A 10,210-nucleotide genomic window follows, 5' to 3' on the forward strand; every position below is an offset into this window, starting at 1 on the left:
TTGATTGGGGGAGCGTTCTAAATGTCTTTTATTCCTGTATTTATAGGCTGTCTTAGACTTAAAATTCAAACCAGATGGAATTCTCTCCTCTGATTTGAATTGGACGGTTACTGCCTTTGTACTCCTCATCTTGCTCCACGATCTACATGGCAGTTATTTCTCTCATTATGTGCTTGTTTTTCAACTACCCATCATCACGTCTGTAGATGTGTTTGTTTCACTTGTGCCTTGTCCAATTGCCACGGGTCCCCGACTATGATGCACATTCTTGAATAGTCATCAGTCCATTTGGCACCTTGTTGTTATCGAGCGGTAATCAAGCTAATTCATTAACTGTTGCCGCGTGTCATTATTTAGCCCAGTCGATTAGTAATGACCATCTTGCTAAAATATGGTGTAAACAGCGGTGTATACACTTCCGGAGTATGCACGGAATGAGAGAAATTATCAGCCCCAATTTGAAATCAATAACAAGAGCAGTGGCATGAAGACCGTCTATAAGTCAAGCTTCTTTGGCATTCCAGGAAAAGGTGAAGATGTGGTGTGGTTAAGCCATTGTTTTTATGTAAATCTGTTGACAGAGGGCGATGAAGTGGAAGTTTCGTTCATGATTACTAGTGGTGGACACATTAAGGAGTGTGGAGTCCACTTTCTGTACTTTGAAGAAGAGGAAGAAGTATTCCAATACGTTAGCAGTATACAACATTCATGGGATCAAAGTTATTCTCTATCCATGCCTGAGGCAGGTGCGAACCTTTTCTGCCCTTGTGCTTATATACGCATATTAACAGCAACATCTAGCTATAGCTAGTAGTGATGGTCTGGCTTAATATGACTTCAAATATAAAGACTTGGACAAACTACAAGTTTGGGTAGGTTTCTTATTTTAGAAAGATGATCATAGAATTGAGACCTCTGAGATGCCAATATCATTGGAAATTCTACATAGTTGTTTCTAGTCTTGATCTAACACATACGAAAATATGTAAACAGTTTAACCAAGAAGGATCGAAAACCAAACACACACAAACATGAATCAACACAGAGAGAAAAGTTTCATCTAATTCACAACCATAGATTACCAAACAACTCTCCCGGAGGTGGAGCACCCCATACCAGAGCTCAACTCCGTTGGAAAAATAATAAACTTGTTTTATTTTGAGAATTATTAGTTGGTTATGACTTTTCATTTTTGTTAGTGGGAGTATTTTTTTTTAAGTAATGGTGAGCAATTGAAAGGTGTGAGTTAGGCTAGTGAAAAGTATATAATAATATTGTTAGTGGTGATCATGGGCGTAGTAATGCATGATAATTAGAAGTAATTAATAATTTACATTTTGTTATTCCTAGAATAAGCATGTGTAAACACCCCAATTTAAACTTATTAATTATCCTTAATTTGTTGGCTTGAGTTAGGTTAATTATCCTTAATTATGAAAGGTGTGAGTTAAGTTAGTGAAAAGTCTCTAATAATATTGTTAGTGCTGATCATGATGTAATGCTTGATAATTAGAAGTAATTAATAAGTTACATTTTGTTCTTCCTAGAATATTCATGTGTAGACACCCATATTTGGACTTATTCATTATCCTTTATTTGTGGCTTGAGGCTCTTTGATGATGAAACGGAATCAAAACAAGACTAAGCTAAAGTTTGAACGATGCTTCTTGGACTTTTACAAACCAAAATCACCCTTTTTACCAACATACTGGGGGTAAAATGGACACAAATCCAAAAGAGGACTCAACCAGCATGCAAAATATTTTTGGATGTAACCAATTGGGTTAGAAAGAGGACTCAACCAGCTTTTCAACATTTTGAAAAACACCCAAATCCGAGTTTGGGCGTGCCCAGGGAGACCCTGCAAAGTTTGATCTATTGAGCGGCCACTCTTGAGAGCTGAAGACTGCACTCTTGAGTGCTCAGGAGTGCTGACAGACCAATGAATGATGAGTTTAACCATTGACCATGGTTTTTTCAGATTTTTCAGTCCATTAAAACCTGCACATCCCAACTCTCATAATGCCATTTTTCCCCCAAAAAAAAACTCTTTTATTTTATTTTAACTTTATTTTTCAAATTTCAAACCAATTTTCTCCTCCCTATATATATGGAGGTATTCTAGCTTGAGATGGACCACGAAAATTCTCTTTCTAAACCCCCCTATTCATTCTAGCACACCCATCTTCAATTCTCTTTCAAACTTCTTTCAAGAAAAAACTCCAAAAAAATCCCCAAAAATTTCGAAAACACCAAGAAAATTCAGAAAACTTAGAGTTATCTCTTGTTCTATTTTTCTGTAATTTTCCACTACTTTCCACCTTTCAAATCCATTCAAGAAGAAAAGTTCAAGCTAAAAAGATATAAATACCTTTATTTTCCAAGCTATTGTTTTTCCCCTTCTGAGGGAGATTAGGAGTTCATACCAGTTCCTCATACTGGTTGTGAGCCACCTGATCTTGGTTTAACAGTAAGAGCAAAAGAGGCTACAAAGTTTTTCAGTCTACTGGTTTCATTCCCAAGCGCTAAGGACTGAACCTAAGCACTTCGGAGTGCTTTCCCTTTCATTCCTCCTAGTTTGACAGTAATTAGTGGTGTTGACAGCACTTCGGAGTGTTTTATTCAATACTAAGAAAATTTGCAGGAGGTGTTGACAGCACTCCAGATCACTCTTGAGCTCTCAAGAGTAAATACAGTGGCAGTTTGGATTTGTTTTCTGTTAAACATTCATTTCATATCATCTCATACTGTATATTCACACACACTGCAACCTGTTATATCTATGGATAAGTGCTAAATGTTTTTGAAGCAAAATGTTTTCAAACAAATCCCATAAACTTTAAGTAGAGATCGACGTTGCATCGGCCGAGAGGGGTGCCATAAAACCATTTCCCTCTCGTAACATGGCTTCTGAACCCAAAAGTAATCTCTGGTTTTCAAATGCAAGAATCATTTTCAATTGAAACGGTTTCTCGGGTGGCAAACCTTAAATCTGCGTGGCGGGTCTTCAATTTTTCAAAACACTATCTCCTTTTCAGGCCGTTCGAGACGCCCCGCCACCCGGGATTGTGGTAGCCTACAGCATGTAATTAATTTAGTCGTTGGAAGTATGAGTGAAATAAAATTCCAATTACTCTTCAGTCTTCTCCCATATTATCTTCTTCTATTTTGTGAGTGTGTGTATGCATGCGTCCTCTTGCCTCCATCAAACTCAACTCCCACTCTCTGATACCGCGGGCCTCTCCTTCTCTATCAACGGACTTTATCTCAGACCCACGCCTATCCACACTACTACAATTACATGCAGAGACTGTCTTATTTACGGAGGTGTTGTAAACAGCACCAACCAATCTCAGAGTCTATTCGCATAATTAATGGCTGATATCCATTTTCAATTATGACCGGTCACAATTAACTCTTCTCCTCAAAAGTTTCATTAACATCTTAACCGTCCAAAACATATCTTTTGGACAGTCACGATTGAAAACTATAAACACTTATTTACAGCACCTCTGTAAAAAAGATTTTCTCTTACATGTATAAATAGGCACAAAGAGGAGCCTTGCATCCAAAGGAAAGAAGACAAGGCACACAGCCAAAGAGACCAGAATTTGACCATTATCTTAAATGCTCTGTTGCTTCTATTCTCTGTTGCTTCTACAATTGCAGCTGATGTCTAAGGCTTCTAGAAGGCCACCCTTTTGGTCCATTAATATAATCTGAGCCAAATCCTCACAGGGATGTATCGAATGAGGACATTACTGCAATTCCCAGATAATTGGGACCAATGAATCTGGAGGCTTTTTCTCAAAGGACCTATGAAATCGATCGAATGCATGAAATGAGAGAAGTTCAGGTACCTCAAACGTGTATCCATTTTTTCCTACAATTGGACCGCTCCTATTCCACAAGAGGACTAATAAGAAGTAATGGCGAAGACATGGGGAACACATACCTTTCTTCACAAAGAGCTAGCTCTGGGACGTCAATCTTCAGGTACCTCAAACGTGTATCCATTTTTTTGGGTGCAGCAACAAGCTGTATTAGATTAGAAAATTTGTGATGAAAATTTGTGACCATTGGATGGATGCATCTCCGTCAAGTGCAATACTTAGCATCAGGATTTAGAGTTGGGATAAGCCTGATGCAGATAGATCGAGCATGGCTCCCATGCTTGTCATGGCTTTATTGATGGTTTAAGTGCGTGAAGAAGATATGCACGGCTCCGCGCAATTTCGGCCGCCCGTTTCGGCTTTGGACGGTCCGGATTTAAATGAAACTTTTTCGGAGAAGAGTTAAACTTTTTTCCGAAAAAATTTGATTAATATCCGGACCGTCAAAAACACTTTTGAATGGTCACAATTGGCTTCGTAAATAACTATCACAGCTCCGTCGTTAAAAAGGATTTTCTCATCAATTACCACTACTTTTGTAGAGTCGTGCAAAAAAAGGTGGGACTTTTGTAACCAAAAAACAGCCCCTCTCTCTCTCTCTCTCTCTCTCTCTCTCTCAGAATTACTATCTTGTAACTTAATTTGGCCTCCTACACCAGTGGGTCTATCCCACAAAATTCACCCTTGTTATTCATAAAAAATCCAGCAAAATATTGTGCACCCGACAAGCTAAGTACAGATATATATATCTATATGTATGTCGATGGAACGGGTTGGTGGTACAAGGACTTGTGTTTTTTATGTACCCACTTAGAGATGTTGAGAATGCAACATACATTGTTATTATTTTCAAACATGGCTTTGAGAATTGATGGTCTCAATGTCTCATAATCATGTTTCGATTAACCTCAAGTCTTACAGCTATGCAAAACTGAAGCTTATCGAAATTCAAAAACTTGCTTAGTCAGAAAGTCGTGGCTCAAATACACCCCAAAGGGCAGAAATTTAAGACTGTTGAACCATTGATCTCCCTAAAAACAGCCAGCAAAATCCCTATGCTCTGAGCTCATTTCCATTTAAAAGTAGCTGCTCAAGAAAATCCATTACAAAACCGAATATGGTGGTAATTAACATGAATCATGATGAACTGCAGAATGAAAATGGTTAAGTGGACAGTTGATATCTAATGATCCTCTCTCTAAATACAAGTACAATGAGTCAAGCACTATTCGAGCATCCAAGCCTGCTGAGGCATTCGTCACAAATCAATCTGAAAATGAATACGCCCTGTCAAGGTATGAAGTCCGAGAAAATAACACTAGATCAGGAGAAACATCAAACCCTATAAAAAAATGAAAATTCCTGACCATAGAAAAAAACTCAATTTTGTAGTCATCGCTATCTCAAGCTTTTTCTTCAACTAATAACGAAGCTTCAAGGTCCTCTTTGTGCAGCGTGCAGCACTAACTCCTACAAAGTCAACAAGGCAAGAGATTGAACGATGCAAATGCCTAAGAAAATCGATATATGTATCAATTGTGGGCGACCCCTACACTGATATATAAAACCACAATGGACATTTGTTGTAAAAGAGTATAATGCCTTACGTTTGAGGAATCCAAAGTCAATACAAGCTAGGTACTCCAATGTTCAAGAAGCACCTTTGTTTATCCGAACACTAGAATAACATGTTTAAAGAGTTTACTGAACTGAATGTCATAGAACCAAGTCAGAAGTAGAGCTTAGTTTTGTCTTTAAACAACAATCACGACCACTTCACCACCGTATGATGGCTGCCTACCACCTGGCTTTGTTAGAGAAATCACATGCACAATTTTTTTCTCCTGCTTAAGAACTTCCATAGCCTCATTATTTTCTGCAACTTTTGATTCTAGTAGGACAATCTGTTGCTGAATATAACCTAGTTTTCCATCTTGCTATTTTACAATGCCAAGAAGGCTCTCTTTCTTGCTTGAGCACTTTCTGGTTGCCTTCAAGGTACACTTTCACTGTTTCCGGACTAGATTTCCATTTCAGCAGTTCAATTTCGATTTGATCGACTACTAGAATTTTATTGGCCAATTAACAATTAATAGCTCTTTCAGATGCATACAAAACTTCTTTTCCGCTCTTTTTGGGGCAATTTCCATTTGCACACAACTTGCTTTTCAAGTGAAGCTGAAAGTTAGATAGATCATCAAATCATCAAACATTTTATTATTCGTCTCATGCTCTTCCTCCATTAAACTCTCCTGATATTTAAAATGATCCAAAGACACAGCTTTCTTCAGTAGTATTAATCTTCCTTCCTCTTTCTACTGCTCAGGATAACCATCAACCTGTTTGTACCATAATTGAGATTTCCTTTTACCCGTCGATCGGACGACACGTGGCAAAAGTAAATATGGGCAAATGAAGGAAGAGAATGGACTCACTTTAATTATTTAGAATGAAAGTGAATCGATGATGAAACTATAAAAAGTTTTGTCCGTCGATTGGCCAACACGTGGCGTATTTCTATGGCCCTTTGGTCCGTCGATCAGGTGACAGATGTCAAGGGGAATTAAGGCCCATGATTCCACGATTAAAGAAGATGTCAACCACAATCAACGAAACAGTTTTTCTGACGTGGGCATGATCGGCAGTTGAAGAAAGCTCTTCACCAGAATTTGAAGGAGTTTTAACTGCTACTTTTGAGGGAAGATTTGAATTCAAATTGAAGGAGGCCTATTTAAGTACAAGATAGTAGTAGTTTCAGGGACACACAAACAACGACAATCAGGCCTTTATCTTTTCTTTTCTAGGAATAGAGTTAACTTGTAATTGCTCACTCAATCATCTCGATTGATTGTTCTTCTACTTTGAGGGTTAATAAAGTCCATTTTGTTAATCTTCTTCCATACTTCATCCACTTCATTGTTTGTTTCCAAAAAAGTCCTGAAATACGGCAAGGAACCAAACTCCACTTTTCACACCCACATTCCAGCAAGCTTACAATATAATTTTCCGTCGATTCTCCGTCGATTGGAGAGAAAACAGAGAATTTTGGCAACACAACCTCAGGTAGGGCACTGTTTCCATTCTCCCGTTGCTCTCTTATAAACAAAATTGTCTGTTCCGTCTCTTCGTTTGCTGATCTCCAATTCAGCTTTTTCATCCTTTCGTGGCTTGGCTTTCTTGCTTGAGCTTTCCGTTCGATCTCTGCTTTGAGAGCATCTATATATCTCGTCATAAACTCCATCCATTTCCTTTCTTCTAATTTGTAGTATCAAGACTTCCTTGTAAAATTAGAAAGGGATGAAGGTGAGGAAACATATTGCCATGCTGAGATGAACAACTTGTTACTTGTTAGAAGAGACAAATTAACAGTAGACTCTTCGAACAGAAATGGCAAATCTGTTGTTAAGGTTTAAGTATTAAAATCCTTTAATGATCCATTAGGACACGGTTAGATTGTTAGTATAGTTCAAACCTAAAACCAATTTTTTGATAAAGGTCCAGTAACCTCTAGATTATATTTACCAATCTTTTGTGGTTTATATGAGCGATATAGGATAAAGTCTTACACTTCTCCTCGCGTGCAACTCTATACACTTGAAGTTATGGATTAATGAGGTGATGTGATTGACTCAGGCAAAGACTCGACCACTATAGGTGAGGCCATCCAAAATGTAGCTTTGATTACGATATGAGAATTCTTCGAGGGTAAGAATTCTCATGCTTAAATCCCAATTCGTGTCTCATGCGTTTAAAGCATCCAAGAAATTTGTCTGACAAAGCAATTGGAAATGGAACAGGGACCAAATCTGTCGGAGCAAAATAATTGATTGAATACCGAGCACTAAAAATGATTTGAGTCATAATGTTTACACAAGGATCGATGCCTCTTGATTCTTAGCTCACGTTTAGCCAGGGATACTATTAAATAATTTTTTACTGTGTAGAACGTAAAACCTTACATAGTATTCTTAAACTCTCTGAAAATCTAATAGAATGAAAGCAAAAAGATTGGTCGTTGACGAAAACTCAAGAAAATGGGTAGTGCACCACATTGCTAGTCATAATTAGTAAACCACTTTCATATAAAACAGAGAAATATTGAAAGCCCTGGTTTAGGGACTACAGAAAACATATTGCTTCATATCAAAACTGCTAATCAATCCTACAATTTGACTATGTAATGTGAATGAAACATCACTTATGTACGGGTGCGTTTGGTAACCTTTTTGTTTTCAGTTTTTAATTTATGTTTTTACTTTTTTCAAAACTAAAATAGAAAACATGTTTGGTAAACCTGTTTTTGTTTTTTTGTTTTTCAGAAACGTTTCCAAAGTTTATGAAAATTGTGGAAACATCAGAACGGTGTTTTCCCCAGTTTTTAAATCTAAAACCGGCAGCTCAATTTTCTCGGATGTGCGTCAAATCTCGGTGGCTCTTCAGCCTCTTGCACAACTTTTGATCCACCTCCTCACAAAATACTCCTGGGACCTACCAACCTTAACACCTTTTGCAGCCCTTCTCCATTATTTATTTATTTACCATCACTGGCATTTTACGTTGTTTTTAATTTCTAATGTTTACAGAAATTATATTACCAAACATGTTTTTTGTTTTTTTTTTTTATAAAAACATAAACCTGATTCTACTTCTAATTTTTTAAAAACAAAAAACTGAATACTGAAAAGATTACCAAACGGCCCCGTAGTTTTAATTTTGGTTCTGGTTAGAAATTTCGCTAACTAGAGTACTTCCAATAAGTAAATTTTTGGTGTAAACTACACATACACCTCTTTTTATTTTATTTATTTTTTGTTGGTTTTACAATTTTTTTTTTGGTTGCCCAAGCGTGAAGACTTGTGTGGCTTACCCTGGGAACAGCTCTATGCAATGGCGACTCTAAGATTTTGGAAACATGGGATCATATTCTCTTGCCAATTATAAGTAAAATAATCATAGTAATGACCATTAATAATCTAGTTCGACAAAAAATACATCAAAAGCTCAACAAGCATTTCATATAAAAAAACAAAACATATCAAAAGTATGTATATAATGATCTTTTTATCAGTTTCACTTTTTTAGAGGGAAAAAAACTCAATTAAGTTCTACATGCAATTACCTTCGACAAGGTTTCGCACGTGGTGCTCCAGCACTTCTTAACACCACACATTTTCTTGGAGTTCATGCACTTAGGGTGGACTCCACGAAAATGTGTAATGTTTAAGAATATTGGGGCACCACCACGACCACCATATAATATACAAAGATGAGGTGGGTTTAAAGTTGGGAAATAATCTCATATGGCGTTGTCATCAAAATCCTAATGGGGTGGCGTTTTAAGTTTTAACTGTCACGTTGCAGAGGAGGGGAGGATGGATGCAAATAGAAAAATAATCTAACGTGGTGTCATCATCAAATTATAATAGGTTCATTTATTAATTTGGAAAAAGTGCAGTATAGTAATAGGAGTATAGGTTTTTTTTTCCTTCTGTGGGGTCGGGCTAACACAGCGTCGTCGCCACTGAGTACAGGACACTCCACACTTTGGATCACAATATTGGATATGTGGCCGGCCGACACATATTACTTTATGATAGAAAATAAGACTGAGAGTAGTTTGAATTCATTTTTAGCCACTATGTCTTGGAGATTTTATAACATACATGCAAAATTAAATTACAGGGAGAAATTTTTGAAGTGTAACTGTTCGGTTTGAGTTTTAAGGGAAGTTTTTAAGAGTAATGAATGGAGAAAAATAGATATATAGAGAATATTTATTGAAAACCGTGATCATGAATTTTGAGACTCAAAACGAATAAGGTCGATCAAAACACACACCAAAAACATGATATTTACGTGGTTCCCCAAAAATCAATTCACGGATGAATCAGAGCAATCACACTATGAACAAGATTTACAAGATGTTTTCTCAAATCATTAATCTCTTAGTGATTTAACTTGTTGGCTTTGCCAATAACCAGAGTCAAGGTTTCCTTTTATAAGATATATAGGCTGATCAAATCTTCCTATTACAAAGCCACACCAGACGTGGCTTTTACTCCATTGGGTTGAGCAAAGACTTTGAGGTGTCGTTGACTTGGGAGGCCATGTGGCTCCCTGTAAAATCCTGACCTTTAGAATTCTAGTCACGTGATCCAAATAAGAACTCGACATTCTAATTTAATTCTAATAGTAAGTTAGGCTACGCGAAGTGTATCTTGATCCGAATGAGTGTGTGAATTCTGATTTAATTTTGTAAATTCTAAGGGACAATTGAGTTACATCTGATACACAATACAAGTTATTCTATGTTAGGA

The 10,210-nt window shown here is 37.1% G+C and overlaps 1 protein-coding gene across 1 annotated transcript; it reads left to right on the forward strand.

Annotated features, from left to right (window-relative positions):
- Positions 1-409: 409 nt before the first annotated feature.
- LOC131307860 (uncharacterized) lies at positions 410-3,996 on the forward strand. The gene is made up of 2 exons (XM_058334585.1): positions 410-746; positions 3,739-3,996. Exons 1-2 carry the CDS (start codon positions 485-487, stop codon positions 3,789-3,791), a joined length of 315 nt encoding a protein of 104 aa, XP_058190568.1. The 5' UTR covers positions 410-484; the 3' UTR covers positions 3,792-3,996.
- The last annotated feature ends 6,214 nt before the right edge of the window (positions 3,997-10,210 follow it).

This window comes from Rhododendron vialii, chromosome 11a (assembly GCF_030253575.1).
Source record: "Rhododendron vialii isolate Sample 1 chromosome 11a, ASM3025357v1".
NCBI classification, from domain to species: Eukaryota; Viridiplantae; Streptophyta; class Magnoliopsida; order Ericales; family Ericaceae; genus Rhododendron; species Rhododendron vialii.

What these genes read in the sequence shown, in the direction of transcription:
- LOC131307860 (XM_058334585.1), top strand. Translation starts at nt 485, where the DNA reads ATGAAGACCGTCTATAAGTCAAGCTTCTTTGGCATTCCAGGAAAAGGT. An exon ending in TCTATCCATGCCTGAGGCAG is followed by an intron (nt 747 to 3,738) that starts GTGCGAACCTTT and finishes AAATCCTCACAG; the next exon opens with GGATGTATCGAATGAGGACA.